This window comes from Anomaloglossus baeobatrachus, chromosome 2, assembly GCF_048569485.1.
Source record: "Anomaloglossus baeobatrachus isolate aAnoBae1 chromosome 2, aAnoBae1.hap1, whole genome shotgun sequence".
Lineage (NCBI taxonomy): Eukaryota > Metazoa > Chordata > Amphibia > Anura > Aromobatidae > Anomaloglossus > Anomaloglossus baeobatrachus.
In genome coordinates this window covers 678674194-678693824 of record NC_134354.1, presented here as the reverse complement: position 1 = coordinate 678693824, position 19631 = coordinate 678674194, and the positions used below count along the sequence as shown (strand labels likewise).

At 45.4% G+C, this 19631-nt stretch overlaps 1 protein-coding gene across 2 annotated transcripts in view; it reads right to left on the bottom strand.

Moving 5' to 3' along the window:
* The window catches only part of RAPGEF3 (Rap guanine nucleotide exchange factor 3), a 116739-nt gene that overhangs the window by 36876 nt on the left and 60232 nt on the right, over positions 1-19631 (bottom strand). For both annotated transcript variants that reach the window (XM_075337162.1, XM_075337163.1), the window contains exons 4-8: positions 14191-14312; positions 13906-14083; positions 11853-11937; positions 8183-8243; positions 1997-2073 (exon numbers count right to left, since the gene is read on the bottom strand). In XM_075337162.1, coding sequence (XP_075193277.1) covers positions 1997-2073; positions 8183-8243; positions 11853-11937; positions 13906-14083; positions 14191-14312 — 523 coding nt within the window. The remainder of the gene's footprint in view (positions 1-1996; positions 2074-8182; positions 8244-11852; positions 11938-13905; positions 14084-14190; positions 14313-19631) is intronic.

The following is a 19631-nucleotide window of genomic DNA, read 5'->3' as shown; positions in this document are numbered from 1 at the left end:
CGGTGACGAAAAACAATGAAACCGACAAAACGTGAGTAAATGACAGGGGACAGGAGACTTGCGTTTAAAGTGCCACTCCAGTGCTAAAAAGAAAAAAAAACTCTGGAGTAGTGTATTAAATTCATATTCAATAGATAGAAATAAAATAATAAAAATGCCCTCTGGATGATGAAAATTGAAATGCGAGTCAGGGTGGAGGGACGTGGTGCCCACCATACTATTTCTGCACTGGTAGGAGCCCCAATGTGCTAGATAATGTAATCTTGATTTTGATAGTTCCACACTTCACTGCACTATCTGTCTACATCCCATGTACGATTAATGAAAAATTGAGTTCCCTGTGTGACGCCCTGGGCAAGCCAGGGGTCACAGGTCACAACATCACACGCACCCCACATTCCCTGCAGGAACACCAAGGCTAACCTAAAAATCCTTGTTGCCTTCCTCCAGGGGCTGATGTCCACACCAGGGGGTAAGCCAGGCGGTTGGCTCCGCCCACCGAGTAGTTCACAGCCCTGGAGACGGGGAACCAGGCAGTTAAGAAAAGTAAGGGAACGTAGAAGGAAGTGAAGTGGTAGAGGAGCTGGAGAGAAAGAGTAAAAAGTGACAGTAGTAAAGCCTGAAGTTGGTCCAGGTGTGTGCCCCGGACTGAGACAGCAAGGTCAGCAGACGGCGGTGATAGTCTGCAGGGGGACTGTTTGGAGGTTTCTGGAAGGACCGCGGACGGGTGGTGACCCGGCGGTACTGGAGCAGTAAACGAAGAACAGTCAGCACCAGGGCAGGGGCCTTTCGGATCCCGGCAAGGCTAGGAGTCGCCATAATTTGCCAAATCCGTCAGTGAAGGGGACCTCTGTCTCCTAACAACCAAGTCCCGATTGAAGGCAACAGTCCGACCGTAAAGGGGAGACACCGCCACCGCCAAGGCACCAGTTTCCCAGGGCCAGCGCCTGCGGGCAAGAGAGGGGCTCCTCCGGCCCATATCCAAGCCGGGGAGTGGGTAACCGGTGGGGACCCATCGCTACCAAGAGACTTTACATAGGTGCAAGGAAGAGACCGTCACCGCTAACTGCAGGGAACCGCAGCACCGTAACCGTCCGAGGGACCCGTCCAACCAGCCGTTTGTTTACCGAGAACTGTGTCGTGTTTACTGGCTGAGTGAGTACCTCCGTGCCGTGCGGCACAGCGCTGCCCCTGCGCCCCTGCACCTCCACAGGCCTCATACCCGCCTGTCCACCATACCAACCCCATCACTGGGCCCCGGGATCACCAAAATCCCTACCCACGGAGGGGCAAATCAACAACTGGCTGCTCCATACCATCACTCCCGGGCTCCCCAGACAGAGCAGCGGTGGTGTCCACTTAATCACCACAACCGTGGGTGGCGTCACGGACAATAAACTATCCCAAAACCCAATCCCCTTTCACTCACGGGCGAGGAACGCCGCTCGAGTCCCCGAGATCCGGCCCATCGCTCGAGCCACCGAGCAGCAGCAGGCCGCAGCAGCCGCGGCAGCCGGACCCGAGCAGAGGGAGAGCGCGGCGTCCCCTCCTCCGCCCGCGACACCTGTCTTGGCTATCAAGCACCATTTAACTCGCATGCACTTATTGTTTATGTGACTTTATTACAGGCATTTACCACGGTCCCTTTTCTGTGAGGCAGCTTTGTTTTAATGTTTTTATTTATTTTTTCTATGTATTGAAGAGGAATCTAATAAATACTGTATATACCGTACATTTTTCTTGGCTATTTCTATTCACTTTTTTTCTCTGGGCTATAGTCATCTTCCTCAGTTTATGTTGATGTATTTCATGTTGGATGAGCTATCCTTCATTGTTTAGATATGTCATTGGGTACATTTTATTGCATGTACTAGTGTAACGCTATCAGCAGCAGATCCTGTTTGATGGGTCGATAATTGAGAATAGGAATGCCCCTCTTAATGGGTTGTATGACAAGCTTTAATATTTTTCATATATGTAAACCAGTGACACTGACCTTGCCATGGGTAACGACATTCACAGAACCCTTCCAAATAATGTACCAAGAAGTGCCTTTATCCCCTTGGCTAAACACTGCAAGGCAAGACAGACAATGAAACGAAATGATTTTACATTTTTAAATCCAAAAGGCAATTGCAGAAAATTACACAATCACTAAAGACAATTCTAAAGCCCCCGTCACACACAACGAGATCGCTAGCGAGATCACTGAAACGTCCCAGGTTTTGTGATGTATCAGCGACCTCGCCAGCGATATCGCTGTGTGTGACAAGCACCAGCGAGCGTCCCCTGCTGCGAGGTCGCTGATCGTGACAAAACTATCAGGACCATTTTTTGCTTGTTGGCCTCCCGCTGTGCAGCACGCATAAGCGTGTTTGACGGCGGGAGACCAACGAGCGCCGGTTCTGATTGTGCAGGGAGCCATCGTTACACGGGTCGCTGGTGGCTGATGGCTGGTCACTGGTCACTGTGGAGATCTGCCTGATTGACAGCTCAACAGCGACATTCCAGCGATCCCTGCCAGGTCGGATCGCTGGTACATCGCTATGTGTAACGGGACCCTAAGGCTGTGTGCACACGTTGCGTTTTTTACCGCGGAAACGCTAGGTTTTGAACCGCAGCGTTTCAGTGGCAAATTGCATGCGTTCAGCTTTCCCAGCAAAGTGTATGGGAAAGCTGAAAAATCAGTGCACACGCTGCGTTTCTAAACGCAGCATTTTTGATGCCAAAAATCAGTGCGGAAAGAAAAGCAGCATGTCACTTCTTTTGTGCGTTGTGGCTGCGTTCTCTCCCCCATTGAAATCAATGATGTGGGGTCAGAACGCAGCTACACCGCATGGACCTGCTTTTTTGTTGCGGTCCACGAGCTTTGTCGGCACGCCAGAACGCAGGCATTTACCTGGAAGTGAGGTCAAGAGGTTTCCTGTTGACCTCACTTCCTGGCAAAGTTCAGGAAAGCCCCCGGTGTCGCCAAAGTGCCCGCCCCGACCCAACAAAATCCAACATGGCCGCGCGCACAGTAGCGCACCGGCCGCCCTGCTCCTATGTTATCTGTCGCATGTGCCTTGAGACATGCGACAGAAAAATGCACCCAGGCCCTGCCCGTTCACCCCAATTCCCCCCGGTGTCATACATACCTGTCCGGTCGCAGCGCTGATCCCCCGCGGCTCCCTCCTCCTTCACAGCAGACGCCGGCCGGTCACATGTGCCGAGCAGCTGACAGCCAGCACTGTGTTCAGTGTGAGCTGTGCTGGCTGCTCGGCACTCTGCAGCTGTGACCCGGGGAGAGTGGGTGCAGATTTTTGCACCCACTCTCCTCAAATGGAGGGTCTGCCCTCCTAGAAAATGGGGGATGCGTTCCCTGAACGTGCCCCCATATTCTAGAAGGTCCAGAGGCGACGTGGGACGTCCATATGGATTTCTGCGGACCCATTTTTTTTATTAAATTGGAGAACAAGGGAATGATTTGGGGAGTGTTTTTTCTAATAAAAAATTTTTTGTTGTCTTTTTTTGCTTTTGTTTACTGTCAATTAGTTATGTCGGGTGTCTGATAGACGCCGTGACATCACTAATTGCTGGGCTTGATGCCAGGTGACATTACACATCTGGTATCAACCCCATTTATTACCCCGTTTGCCAACGCACCAGGGCGCGGGATGAGTTGGGGCGAAGCGCCAGGATTGGCGCATCTAATGGATGCGCCACTTCTGGGGCGGCTGTGGCCTGCTATTTTTAGGCTGGGAAGAGTCCAATAACCATGGCTCTTCCCACCCTGAGAATACCAGACCTCAGCTGTCAGCTTCACCTTGGCTGGTGATCTAATTTGGGGGGACCCCATGTTATTTTTTTTTTTATTATTTTTATTTATAAATAAAAAAAAAAAACCTGGGGAGCCCTCCAAATTGATCACCAGACAAGATGAAGCTGCCAGCTGTGGTTTGCAGGCTACAGCTGTCTGCTTTACCCTGACTGGCTATCAAAAATAGGGGGGACCCCACGCCATTTTTTTTTTTTGTTTTTGTGATAAAAACTAGGCTAGGCACCCTTTAGTGCCACATGAAAGGTATTAAAGGTGCCAGCTTAGAATATGCAGGGGGGTGGGACGTTGTATATATATTTGACCTCCATTGACGCTTTTTAGGCTGGATGCCCACAATCGGGGTTTGCAGCATTTTGGGCGCAGAGTGTTTTCCCTGCGTCCATGACGCTGCGTTGTGCAGTAGAGGCACAGTGGAAGGATTTTTAGAAATCTCATGCCCACTGTGCTTCTTTTCTCTGCAGCATAAACCGACCTGTGAAGCAGCTTCCCCAGCCTCAGCATGTCAATTTATGCTGCGTAGATGAGTGTTCTCAGCAGGTAGAATAGAGCTCCACAGCAGCCTGAACCCAAATCGTGGGCATGGGCAGCTGCGTTCTCCCGTGGGAAACACTCACATCTCTGCAGGAAGGCTGACACTGTGTACTAGACGCCGTGTCGCTGGATCATGGCCACATAGTCCAACAGTGAGAATATTGTTGCTACAGCTACATTTTGGGGGAAGTAGCTGTGGATTCAAAATGATTAATATACTCCTGAATAAAATCCTTGAGGGGTGCAGATTCCAAAATGGGGTCACTTGTGGGGGTTTTCTGACGTATAGGTACCCAAGTCTTAAAAAACGCACCTAAAAAAACGCATGGAAAACGCATGAAAAACGCATGAAAAACGCATGCGTTTTCGATGCGTTGTTTCTCAAAAAGCATTGTTTACAATTCTCCCCTCTGCCAGAGGGTGCGTTTTTTTCCGCGCGGAAAAAAAAGCAACATGTGCACATACCCTAAGAATTTAAGGCCCCATACAGATTAAACTAATGTTGGCCGACTGCTTGTCAGGGGAACTGTTGATTACACCTGTCTGATTTGAAACTGCCAATCATGTTGTTCCCACTGAGATAAGCCGCCAGCCAACATATCAGCTGGCAGCATTCTCATAGAGAACACAGGAGTGCTTGGCAGGACAAGGAGAGTCTGCTAAGTTTGCTGTAGGCCGAACAATTGGTTAAAGGCCATTTAATGTGTATGGGGGGGCATAAGATTATTGTTCATGAGCAGTGATGGACGGGAGTTCAAAAGTATCCGAGCGCCGGACCTGGGCCAGGAGTTCTCAGGGAACTATGGGTAATGATCCGGGTCTGGCAACTTGGGTAATAAAAAAAAAAAAAGAAAAGAAAGAAAATAAGAATAAAGCAGGCACGCTATACTTACTGAGGTGTAACGGCTTCGGGGCAAATTCCAAAGCAGGTGGAATTGTGCATTTTAATGAGTTATGTGACTGAAAAGTGCCTCTATACTATTTTTGCACAGGGGTCCTTTTCTGTCTGTGTCCGTCAGTGGTTGAGTCAAACATTTCTAACACCCTAAGGGTATGTGCACACGTTGCTTTTTTTTCCGCGCGGAAAAAAACGCACCCTCTGGCAGAGGGGAGAAAAGTAAACAATGGTTTTTGAGAAACAACGCATCGAAAACGCATGTGTTTTTCATGCGTTTTTCATGCGTTTTTTAGGTGCGTTTTTTAAGACTTGGGTACCTATACGTCAGAAAACCCCCACAAGTGACCCCATTTTGGAATCTGCACCCCTCAAGCTTCTACTGCACAACGCAGCGTCATGGACGCAGGGAAAACAATCTGCGCCCAAAACGCTGCAAACCCCGATTGTGGGCATCCAGCCTAAAAAGCGTCAATGGAGGTCAAATATATATACAACGTCCCACCCCCCCCTGCATATTCTAAGCTGGCACCTTTAGTACCTTTCATGTGGCACTAAAGGGTGCCTAGCCTAGTTTTTATCACAAAAACAAAAAAAAAAAATGGCGTGGGGTCCCCCCTATTTTTGATAGCCAGTCAGGGTAAAGCAGACAGCTGTAACCTGCAAACCACAGCTGGCAGCTTCATCTTGTCTGGTGATCAATTTGGAGGGCTCCCCAGGTTTTTTTTTTTATTTATAAATAAAAATAATAAAAAAAAAATAACATAGGGTCCCCCCAAATTAGATCACCAGCCAAGGTGAAGCTGACAGCTGAGGTCTGGTATTCTCAGGGTGGGAAGAGCCATGGTTATTGGACTCTTCCCAGCCTAAAAATAGCAGGCCACAGCCGCCCCAGAAGTGGCGCATCCATTAGATGCGCCAATCCTGGCGCTTTGCCCCAACTCATCCCGCGCCCTGGTGCGTTGGCTAACGGGGTAATAAATGGGGTTGATACCAGATGTGTAATGTCACCTGGCATCAAGCCCAGCAATTAGTGATGTCACGGCGTCTATCAGACACCTGACATAACTAATTGACAGTAAACAAAAGCAAAAAAAGACAACAAAAAATTTTTTATTAGAAAAAACACTCCCCAAATCATTCCCTTGTTCTCCAATTTAATAAAAAAAAATGGGTCCGCAGAAATCCATTTGGATGTCCCACGTCGGCTCTGGACCTTCTAGAATATGGGGGCACGTTCAGGGAACGTATCCCCCATTTTCTAGGAGGGCAGACCCTCCATTTGAGGAGAGTGGGTGCAAAAATCTGCACCCACTCTCCCCGGGTCACAGCTGCAGAGTGCCGAGCAGCCAGCACAGCTCACACTGAACACAGTGCTGGCTGTCAGCTGCTCGGAACATGTGACCGGCCGGCGTCTGCTGTGAAGGAGGAGGGAGCCGCGGGGGATCAGCGCTGCGACCGGACAGGTATGTATGACACCGGGGAAAAATTGGGGTGAACGGGCAGGGCCTGGGTGCATTTTTCTGTCGCATGTCTCAAGGCACATGCGACAGATAACATAGGAGCAGGGCGGCTGGTGCGCTACTGTGCGCGCGGCCATGTTGGATTTTCGGGAGGGGGGTCGGGGGTCGGGGCGGGCACTTTGGCGACACCGGGGGCTTTGCCAGGAAGTGAGGTCAACAGGAAACCTCTTGACCTCACTTCCAGGTAAATGCCTGCGTTCTGGCGTGCCGACAAAGCCCGCGGACCGCAACAAAAAAGCAGGTCCATGCGGTGTAGCTGCGTTCTGACCCCACATCATTGATTTCAATGGGGGAGAGAACGCAGCCACAACGCACAAAAGAAGTGACATGCTGCTTTTCTTTCCGCACCGATTTTTGGCATCCAAAACGCTGCGGAAAGAAACGCAGCGTGTGCACTGATTTTTCAGCTTTCCCATACACTTTGCTGGGAAAGCTGAACGCATGCAATTTGCCACTGAAACGCTGCGGTTCAAAACGCAGCGTTTCCGCGGTAAAAAACGCAACGTGTGCACACAGCCTAACAATGGCGTAGGGCAGGTGTTGCCTTGATGAGACAACATTTTTGAAAAGGTACTACTACTTCTGCTACTAAAAAAAAAATGTGGCTGCAGAAGTCACCTGATGCCTTCCTTCCATTGGAAAAGCAAGCCAACAGAAACTGGCAGCAGTAAAGAGGAGTGGCGCTTGTCCACTAGGCGAGTTGTTCTTTATTTGTTTGTTTTGTTGTGTGTTTTTTTGTTTTTGTTTTTTTTTTGGTTTTGGAACTGTCATAAACCTGATCATTTACACAAAATTATCCAATGTAAATATTCTTACTCTAATCATGTTATTCAGATGATGTATTAAGATTAAATAAGCAGATCAGTGTTGGGAAGTAAGGCAGGCCATAATTACAAATAAATAAAATAAGATCAATTAGCATAAGTTTAACTGATTGTTGATTATTTCCAGGTAGCAACATTTTTTTCAGTAACATAACAAGTAAAAATAATCTGTAGAATGAAGGTAAACTGCAAAATACATTAAAAATATCACAAAAAATGATCAGCAAACTTTTAGTCAAAACTGCAGCCTCAGAATTATTACAGAAATCTCATCAATTATTATTTGATGATCTATTCTTTGGTTAAGTCCATAAATATTTGATCTGTGGGGGTCCAACTCTCAGCACCCCCTAGTACTACAACTAAATACAGCTCATTTCCAAGTGCAAAACACTGAGCCGCAATACTGGACTCAGCCATTACTAAAGATACAGAGCTGGGCCTGGTAAACTATGGAGACACAGAGCTCTCAGGAGCTGCATAGACCCTTGTAAAGTGGCAAGAGATGGACCCCCAATTTTGAAGTTTGGAAACCTTATAAACCGAGCAAGATTCCACTTCAGATAATGAATACACTCTTACAACTTACACACTGTTCCAGCTTTTGCGTGAGATTCGAACACCAACACTGATGCCAACTCCCTCTTCACCTGAAAGAAAAACAGGAACATGGCGGGATTTTTTTAAAGGATTTGAAATCAATATTTATTTTAGTCAAGATGCATTTAACTAAGACATGTTGTACATGGTCTCTGCTGCTTAGGTCATCCAGAATTTTATTTCAGCTATACTCACCTAGATAAGGCTTTATCAAGATGTCTGGTCATGTGCATTGCACTGACCAACACAGCTGTCCATAATCTGTCTCCTCTATATATCTCCGAACTAATCTTTCAATATGCTCCAACACGTGATCTCCAGTCATCCCAGGACCTCCTTCTCTCTTCCACCCTTATCCGTTCCTCATCCAACCACCTCCAAGACTTCTCCCGAGTATCCCCTGTCTTCTGGAATTCTGTGCCTCAACACATCAGATTATCTACTACACTTACAAGCTTCAAACGAACCTTGAAAACCAATCTCTTAAAAATTGCCTATAGTCTGCAAAGACCCCACTGCCTCCTCACCACTGCCAAAATTTCCACCTCACCACCACTAGAGCTGCATCAACTTCCATCCCACCTACTGTCTCCTCCCCATTATACTAAAGAATGTAAGCTCGCATGGGCAGGGCCCTCTCCATTCTGTCTGACCAGTCGGTCTACTGTAACTGCAACTTGTATCTGTATTTTGTACGTAACCCCTTCTCATGTACAGTACCATGAAATCACTGGTGCTTTGTAAATAAATAATAATAATAATAATAATAATAATAATTGCAATCACAGGGAACTTCTGGTAACTAAATTAGCACTGGAAATTTTATATTTATTTTATCCTATAAAATTTTCAGTGCTAATTTAGTTACTAAAAGTTCCCTGTGATTGCAATTATTATTATTATCCATTATTATTATTATCCATTATTATTATTATTATTATTATTATTATTATTATTATTATTATTATTATTATTATTATCATTATCCATTATTATTATTATTATTATTATTATTATTACTACAATACACACGAACACTCCACTATTAATAACAGCCAAAGTTTTGGTCAAGGCAAAGGCAGAGCCTGGCAGTATATGGGCATCATTACTATTGGCCTTCTTCCTGGTCTTATGCTATAAACCAGTTGACTCCATGTACTGCTTAGTGATTCCTTTGGCTATTATAGTGATTGACTAATTTCTAATAATTTTTAGAAATATGCAGGAAATATCTATTAAATCATGTTACAAATATTATTTTGAGAGTGGAGTCAGTCATCATTTCAAAAGTGACGGGAAACCCAATTGTCCACTGAATAACCCTGTGCATTTGTATGGAGGTAAACTTGCGGTTGTGTTTTTCCCCTGAGGACACCAATATCATTGTGATGATATGTGATGTCAAGTGTAATGTGAATTATGTCCTGTTTTATTGTGTAGTATGAAATGTGATATGATGTTTACATGGATACATGTATACTGTGTTGACCAGCAACAGATAGAGTTATAGATGGAGTTAATAGAGTTAAGGATGGAACTAGCCAATAATGGGCAGAGCTAGAATGCAAGGAAAGTGACATCAGATTAGGGCCCAGCGTGTGACTGGAATAGACCTAAGGTCTATTTAGCCAACAAACCTGATAACGTAAGGGTCTCTGCAGCTAGAGGAGACTAGAGACAGAGCTAGCATGATCCTGAGAAACAGACTGAGACAGAGAGAAGTGGCCAGAACGCGGAGTGAACCAACATAGCTTGGTCAGCGGACTAACCAAGAGAATGAGTGACCAATTAAGACAGGTCCTTAAATAGGAAGGTCATCAGTACGGCCTCAATTAGCTTACAGCTCCTTGAAGGCAAACGGGCCAAAATGGAAAAGGACGCGAGGCAAGATAAGTATGTCGGTAAGGAATCCCTGAAGTGTCAGTAGGCGACGAACATAGTCTGGCCATATTGGCATTATCCCTTTGAGAGGGAGAAGATGTGAAACAGCAAGCAGGACAATATGACTTTCACAGACTGTGCTGTTATGTTGAGTTGAGTGTTGATTAAAGACTTGAGACCATGGAAGAGACTGTGCTTTAAAATGCTTTTTGTTAATAATGAAACATCTGAGAAGATAAGTGCCCGCTATCCTGTGTGCATATGTGACGCACTGGACCCCAGGGGTCACAGGTCACTACACAACACCATACACCCCCTTCCCTGGACAGGTCACACCAGTCAAACATTAAACCCTTGTTGCCACCCTCCAGGGTTGATGTCCACACCAGGTGGGGCAGAGCCAGGCGGTTGGCCCCGCCCACCGAGGAGTTCACAGGCTGGAGGGGGGAAAAACACAGTAGTGAGTCCAGTTGTGGGCAGCAGAGTGAGAGGAGTGAAACTGTTGGTGTCTGGGTTGGAGCCCAGGCACTTCCAGCAAGGTCGGCAGATGGTGGTGGCCATCTGCAGGAGTTGGTGAAGGTCAACAGAACCGTAGGACCGGGGTCGGGCGGTGGCCCGCCGGTACCGAACCGGGTAGCCGATTGGAGCCAAGCACCAGGCAGGGTACTCAGACCCTGACTACGCTCGAAGCCAACCTTTAGTCAAATTTACTGATTGCAGTCTGGACCTCAGGGGTTCATTCCCACCAAAGTCCCGGTTGAAGGCAACAGCCCAACCGTTCTGGATAAGCGCCACCGCCAAGGGCCAGAGATCCACAGGGCCAGCGTCTGCGGGCAAACGGGCTCCTCCGGCACGTATACGTCGGGGAGCGGACTACCGGTGCCCAGGCATTGGAGTCAACATACAAAACACAGGTGTAGGGAGACGACAGCCACCATCAACCCATCCAGGGAGAACATCGCAGCCGGCTGCGGGCCCCGTCCATCCAGCCGTTTGGTTTACCAGAGACTCTGTCCATCTGTGTCTGAGTACACCTGTGCCATCCGGCACCGCGCTGCGCTGCACCGCACCCCTGCACCTTGTCAAAACCCATCCTGCGGAACCCTCCCTCCTACCGGGCCCCGGGACCAACAGCCCCTACCCACGGAGGGGTCAACACCTAGCTGCTCCCCGCCATCGCTCCCGGGAACCCTGTCACCAGCAGCGGTGGTGCCCACCATCACCACAACCCGTGGATGGCGTCGCGAACTCTATATATATATCTCCCAAAAATCCAACTCCCCCTTTTCACTCGAGGGCGAGGAGCGCTGCTCGAGCCCCGGGTCCAGCCCGCTCGAGCCACCGAGGAGAAGGCACCGGATTCGAGCGCGATCTCCCCCGAGCAGCCCCCGTGACGGGGAAGTTGGCCCCCGCCCCCGACACATAGTTGTTGCCATACTGATGTTAAGTAAAAGACTGTTCTTAAGAACCAGTGGTTTCCTTCAGTGACTGAGGAAACATCTAGCCGAGGTCAATAGAAGCATGCAGGCTGCATGGGTGTACTACTCTCATGACACAGGTTCATACACCCAACCAGGACCCCATCTTTTATGCAGCGTGCCGGGGTGCAGAAGACGCAGATCTCGCCGACAACTACCACTTGGTGCTACTGTACACATGCGCTTGTTTCTAATGCCTTGTGCAGTGGCAGTGATATTGCGGTGCAATGATGGATGGGCCAACAGATTTAATAACTATTTAAATTCAGTAAATTTTGTGAAAGCACGTTGAATACTTACTGAGTTAGAAAGATGTGAAACTGCCTTTATATGGAGTAATTCTTCAAATATGACCTCAAGTTCTTCTTCAGTGCGCTGATAAGGACTAGAGTCAGTAAAAAAATCCAGAAATTACATATTAGATATACAAAAACTTCAGTCCATCAGGTTTCTGTCGAGATTTACATATTGTTATGACATATAGTTTAATCTTCAGATATATTCATGCCATCAAATATTCCAGAGCTTTGACAGTCACCAATAATAAATGTATTGGTATTTTTCAGGATTTGTTTGTACCTATTTAAACATTGATCGTCATAGCTGTACATTGTAAAATAGTATATAAAGACACATAAAGACAGGTAGAGGAGGGGGATACAATAAATCTTGGGATAAAAATAATTTCAACAATTGGATGTGCTTAAAAAAAATGTTCCTGTGCTGAGATAATCTTATATATATGCCCTTGCTGTGTACTGTGTAATGGCCGTGTCTGACCGTACAGGGATATGGTCTGTTGATACCACAGCTCCTGGGCAGGGCTGAACACAAAAAAGAATATACAGACTGGACAGCATGGGATCACAGGTGACTCTTTCAATGAAGTAAAACATTGTTTTTACCCCTTCACGACATCCCCCGTAATTGTAGGGCACAAGTCGGTAGTGGATGTATGGAGCGGAATTATGGGATGAGCTCACCACATACTCAGCAGGTAATGGTTATGTGTTACAGCCTGGACCTGCCTCTAAAGCCTGCTTTACACGTTGCATTTTCGCATACGATATCGTATGCGATTTGCAACGGCCCCATCGTATGTGCGGCACGTTCAATTTGTTGAACGTGCCGCACAAACGATTAACCCCCGTCACACGTACTTACTCGTCCATACGACCTTGCTGTGGGCGGCGAACGTCCACTTCCTGGAGAGGATGGGACATTCGGCGTCACATCGATGTCACGCGGCAGCCGGCCAATAGAAGCGGAAGGGCGGAGATGACGTAAACATCCCGCCCACCTCCTTCTTTCCGCATAGCCGGCGGGAGCTGCAGGACGCAGGTAAGATGTGTTTATCGTTCCTGGGGTGTCACACACTGTGATGTGTGCTACCTCGGGAACATTGAACAACCTGCCGTTCAATGTTAGAGAAAGGTACGATGTGTATGCGATGAACGGATTTTCGTTCAATCGCAATCGCACATAGCTGTCACACCCTGCAATGTACCTTACAATGCCGGATGTGCGTCACTTACGACGTGACCCCGCCGACACATTGTAAGATACATGGCAGCGTGTAAAGCGGGCTTAACAATCGTGTATGGAGCAGATCTCCGCTGTGTTTGTTAACCTGTTAAATCCCACTGTCAAACTGACAGCAGCATTTAACACACGCTGGCATAGGAGGGACATCATCGTGACCTCATCGAGAGTCGCCGATGGATTGCTAAGACAACAGGGGGCCTGTGCTTTTCGTAGCATTGCTTCTTGGAGACCCTGCCTGTAGCCAGGCTTAAAAGGAGACCGATTTTCAATATATGCAGCGATACTGTGATATTGCTGTATATATAACTGTATATATAGCACAAGCAATCAACTGATAACAGCTTCAAGTCCCATAAGAGGAGTATTAAGAACAAGTAAAAATTAAAAAGAAATGTTTTAAAATAAATATGAAAAAACCCATAAAAGTTAAAATTATCCCCCTTTTACCCATTAAAAATAAAGATAATAAAAAAAAGTATCTTGCAAAAATGTCATTTCATTAAAGAGCTTTTCTCTTCTCATTAATGTATAGCATTTAGACAGGATATGCCACATATGTATACTAGATGAAGATTCCACCAATGGGGCCTGCATCTATTTCGATAACGGGGTCCGGACGTAACGTGCGCCACTGTCATAGCTGGTCGGAATTCCCAATTATCTGTATAGGAACTCTGACCCCCTCTCCAATGTCAGCAGTGTGCAATGGGTCCCCATTCTCATAATAGATTCAGGCCCTATCAGTGAGATCTGCATCTGCTATACAATAAGGGTCAGCAATACTTTTCCATCTGAACATTAAACTTACGGTTTGCGAAGAATCATTGTAAGTAAAGCTGCAGGTCCAAGCTGTGCAAGAAACACCAGAGATTCCTGCAGCTCGTCCTCAGTATCTTTATCACTGGCAGACGTCTCTACAGGCAGGTCTTCTTTACAGAACCTGTAAAACTGGGAATCCTTGTCTTGGAAATTTGGTTCTTGTCTTACTGTAACAACAAAAAGATGGATTTTTTTATATGTGATGTATGGGTGAAAGATTACCCACTAATCTTAAAAAGATGGAGGCACCAGAGGATTTGATGGCACTACTTACCATGTACCAGAGCTCCCTCATCCACCAGCACCTGCCATATTCCTACAGCTTGGCTGCGTGACTGCGGACCTGGGCTAATACCTATTAACCAGTCCACAAGCTCTTTTCCTGAACAGCACTGCCTGTGGATAAAAAATTACAAGATTATTTTTTAGGAAAGACAAGTGCCATCTGAGTTAAAAAAAAACAAACAAAGGAACAACACATTAACATTGTACAATTACCAAAAACCTGATGAACAGCAAAGAATCATATCTATAGTCTGATACGGGGGCGAACACTGACAGTGAATGGCCCTGGAGTGTCCCTTGTGTCTTGGCCCCACCAGCATATGCACACACATTTATATTCATACTCACGCACACATATATAGAATATAGACATGTTAACACATTATACACCCATTTATAGATAGCGTACATATATATATAGAGTATACACATATGTACAGTACACACAGAAACCCCGATCATTAACCCCTTAACGACCGCGGACAGGAAAATTACGTCCTACACCACCACAGTGTAATCCCCGTCGGCTTCTGCCGGCAGCTGGCAGTGATCTGCGCACATGTCAACTGATTTGTACAGCTGACATGTGCCTCGCAGGCATGAGTGGATCCGCGTTCCACCCGTGATTGTTAACCTCTTAAATGGCGCTGTCAAAATGTCACAGCACCATTTAAATGTCGGTCGCGGTAAATCTTCACTTACTCGGCCCCATTGGTGGCGCTGTGACGTGACCACTGAAAGCCGATGGTTGTCATATAGCACAGGGTCATGTAATGACTCCTGTATCTCACATGACTCACCTCCTGTAACAGGCAGTTGAGTGCTGCAGGATACAAGAGGTCAGGATTTCTGCTGATCTCAGTTGTTTAGCTGTGATCAACAGAAATGAACCACCAGCGATCAGACTGCTGATCCTTATAGTCCCATAGGGGGACTAGTAAAATAAAAAAAGTTAAAAAAAAAAGTTTTAAAAAATAAATAAAATAAAAGTTCAAGTCAAAATTAAAAGGTTAAAAAATGTTTAAAAATACACATTTGGTATTGCCGCGTTCAGAAATGCCCGATCTATCAAAATATAAAATCAATAAATCTGATCGGTAAACAATGTAGCAGCAAAAAAAATCCAAGCGCCAAAATTACGTTTTTTGGTAGCCAGAAATTTTGCGCAAAATGAAATACCAGGCGATCAAAATATACCAGCTGCGCAAAATTATAATTGTAATTATACCATTAAAAATGTCAGCTCAAGACGGAAAAATAAGCCGACACAGCCATATTTCCCAAAATATGAGAATGCTATGGGTCACGGAAAATGGAGCAAAAAATGTGCCACTTTTTTTGGACACATTTCTGATTTTTTTTAACCTCTTAGATAAAAGTAAACCTATACATGTTTGGTGTCTACAAATTCAAATTGCACTTTTTTTTGCAATTTTTATCCACTTGGAAATTTTTTGCCATTTTCCAGCAAACTATATGGTAAAACGAATGGTTTCACTTAAAAGTACAACTCATCCTGCAAAAAACAAGCCCTCACATGGCAAGATTGACGGAAAAATAAAAAAGTTACCGCTCACGGAAGAAGGGGAAAAACAGAAAATCGGCCAGGGGTAAAGGGATTAATTAAATGTGATTATGACAATAAATAGCTGTGAAAAGTCTGAAATATTTTCGCAACACTGAATTGCGCAAAAAAGAAATTTTGGCTTTTGGCATTTTCACCCCCATTTCACTCAGCTTCAGTAAAATGGGAAGCTCAGGGGCTGAACAGGGGCAAAGCGGGGGCGTGATGTCACAGTTTGTCTAATTCCTGATGAGCTTCTTTAATTCCTGATGCCTTACACCAGAAATCCTACTCCAGTCACTAACTGGAGTAAAATTTGTTTCAAGGCACACGGAGGTGCCTTTTTTTCTCTGCATTAAACCCACAAAAAATTACGCCATTGTTTTACTTGCATCCATAGAAACCACGAGGTGCGTATTGAAGAAATGGGTGATGTCACTTGTCTTTGGGTACGGAGTCCTGAGGCTGTCAAAAACTAAAGAGTTTTTCGAAGGCGCCATCCTTCATCAATGCAGTCCTGAGCAGCAATGGAATTGCATTAAATAGCCATGCAAAATCCACCCACAACATTTACATATAAATAGGAAACAGTAAACTCAGGTATTCTCTGGTCTATATAAGAATTTTTAATCATTATTAAATAAACTAGGTATTAGTATATATATATTGAATGGAATCTGTGAAATAACCTGAAAGAATATTTAAAAAGATATACATGTTTTTATTTCCATTTTTCTTTTTTACCCTTTTCAATTTTTATCACTCTTTTTTTTTTCAAATTTATTCCTGTTTATTTGTCAATTAATATTTTTTTAAATACACTTTTGTTCAGATTATTTCTCATATTCCATATCTCTCAAAAATACATATTTTTAATCAGTATAATAAACTATTAGTTTTATATGAGCATTTTATTATAATTCTTATATAGGCCAGAGAATACCTGAGTTTACTGTTTCCATCCAGGTAACTCGGAGTTCTTCAAATTAGTATGTAAGCGGAAAAACACTTGGAAAAACTTCATCAATCTAAGCATTAGGTGGTTATGAGAATATGACCTATGCACTTCTTAGCCACTAGATGGAGCCCTTTACACAAAAAAAAATCTAATGATATAAACCTGACCTATATTATAAATTACTGATAGGGTTAAAAGTTGAATTACATGAACTTTACATAGTTACATAGGTTGAAAAAAGACCTAGGTCCATCACATGCAACCTTGATTATGAAAATATGGTTACAAATACTGATAACAAATAGGCAACATTATTATCAACATCTTCAATCTTGGGATATTTTCACATTTTAGTGTGTAACAACGAATTTCATTTAATTTATTATATACTGTATGAGAGACTCTGTAATAATTTACTTGTCACAGCATTTTGGAGTTTGACAGTCACTAATATAGGACTGGAGTAGGAATTTTGTTCCTGTGCCACGCAGCCAGATTTGATCAATTGTAGAACAGAGCGGTACTGCGCCATCATAGCATAGTGGCCATAGCAAGGTACTGCAGATCAACCCCTATTCACTCAAAATGGATATATTACCCATTACCATATAAAATATTGCATATGAATGTGAACTATATGATATTATGTGCTTATGAATATAAACTTGGGTGGCTCAGTGGTTAGCATTGCAACCTTGCAGAACTAGGGTCCTGGGTTCAAATCCCACCAAGGACAACATCTGCAAGGAGTTTGTATGTTCTCCCCATGTTTGTGTGGGTTTTCTCCAGGTTCTCCGGTTTCCTCCCACACTCCAAAGACATATTGATAGGGAATTTAGATTGTGAGTCCCAATGGGGACAGTGTTGCCAATGTATGTAAAGTGCTATGGAATTAATAGTACTATATAAGTGAATAAATATTATTATATGTAAGTGAATACTTAATACCTGAATAAAACAATATTTAAACTATAAAATTTAATGAACAGGGTATTCCCTCCTATCTTTTAAATTGACAGCACATCAATGGGATGTGCCATCAAATTATGGTAAGTGTGGGTCAGACCTGCGGGACCCTCGTGAATGCTAAGAAGGAAGAATGCTAGAAGGACAAGTATCTGTTTAATAAGTGATGATCAGATTTTGAAAACCTGTTTCTTTGTCAGTTTCAGAAATACATACACAAATCAAGGTTCAATGTAACATGCAGGGTATGCTATATCAGATCCATGTTAGTATCACGTGGGACTATGGGGGTAGTGAGAAACCAGGGCCACTAAGCTGACTCTCAGACTACGGAGTCCTATGCTATCCCTATTGTCAGAGATACTCAAACATCCCCATATTAGGGGTATCCTTCCTTGCCCTGCTCCTCACCAGTGCTGACCTTATATCCCCAGGGGGGCCAGGACAGGATTGTGATTTAACCCACAGAAATAGATAAACTCGGGAAATAAAAACCATATCACACAGCACACACTCACAGAGGTATAAGGCTAGGTTCACACTTCCGTTAAATTGTATTAGTCACAATCCGCTGCTCTGGTAAACAACGGAATCCGTTTGGCGGATTCCGTTGTTCCCATAGACATGTATGAGCGGCGGATTGTGACTGATGATGCTGCGTTGCACCCTCCGCCCGACTGATCAGTCATGGAACAACTGACCGCCGGGTGGGAGGAACGCAGCAGGTAACGTTTTTGAGCAGCGCGATCCATAGGATTTCGATGCACATGCACTCTCTGGCTCCCTGCACCCATAACCAGGATACACATCGGGTTACCAAGCAATGCGCTTTGGTTAGTTACCCAATATTTACAGTGGTTACGCGTGCAGGGAGCCAGCGCTAAGCGGTGTATGCTGGTAACCAAGATAAATATCGGGTAACCAAGCAAAAAGTGCTTTGCTTATACCCGATATTTACCCTGGCTGTGCAGGGAGCCTGACACTTCCCCGCTCGGCTCCGCCCCCTCCCGCACTCAGCATGTACTCACACACACATACACACACTCACCTGTCCCCAGCCCTGCAGTCCCCGCGGCACTGACGTCCTCAGTGCCACAGCCCCGCTCGGCTCCACGCACCCCGAACTCCGCCCCCTCGCCCTCTGCCCCCCGCACACAACGGAGTCCGACAAAGAATTCTGTTCTTTGTCATCCGTTGTACAGTGCATCAGTCACATGCGTCAAGCGACGCATGTGACTGATGCAAAACAACGGAAATGTGAACTTAGCCTAAGACAACAAGAGATTAGCAGCAAAAACAAGAGCAGGGTGGAAACAATAAGACAACGGGTAAACTCCACAACAACGCCAAGCACAGGCTACTCTGGGACACTACAGCAGACAGACCAATACAGCAAAAACTATAGTCGGCGTGGGTGGAAGATCTCCTCCAACCTAAGTAGGAGAGGAGAAGATATGATATGCTTCCTTACAACAAGTGATCCCAAGAGACTATCACGCAGGATAGCAGAGGTTAACTCTTGCCAGCTTGCCTATGACTGAGCGTCACAGCGACGTCACACGGCAGGTGGCCAAAAGAAGCGGAGGGGTGGAGATGAGCGGGCAGAATATCCCACCCACCTCTTTCCTTCCTCATTGCCGGCGGCCACAGGTACGATGTAGTTCCTCGTTCATGCGGTGTCACACATAGCGATGTGTGCTGCCGCAGGAACGACCAGAGTCCAAAGCAGCAACGACAATCGGCAATAGAACGACCGGACAACGATCAGCGATGTGGTGAGTATTTTTGATCGTTAACGGTCGTTCATACGTGTTACATGCAACGACGTCGGTAACAAGGCCGTGACCCCAACGACATCTCGTTTGCAATGTCGCTGCGTGTAAAGTGGCCTTTAGTGTATGAAGGGCTCCATGCAGGCATGAGAGAATGGCTGCTAATGGCC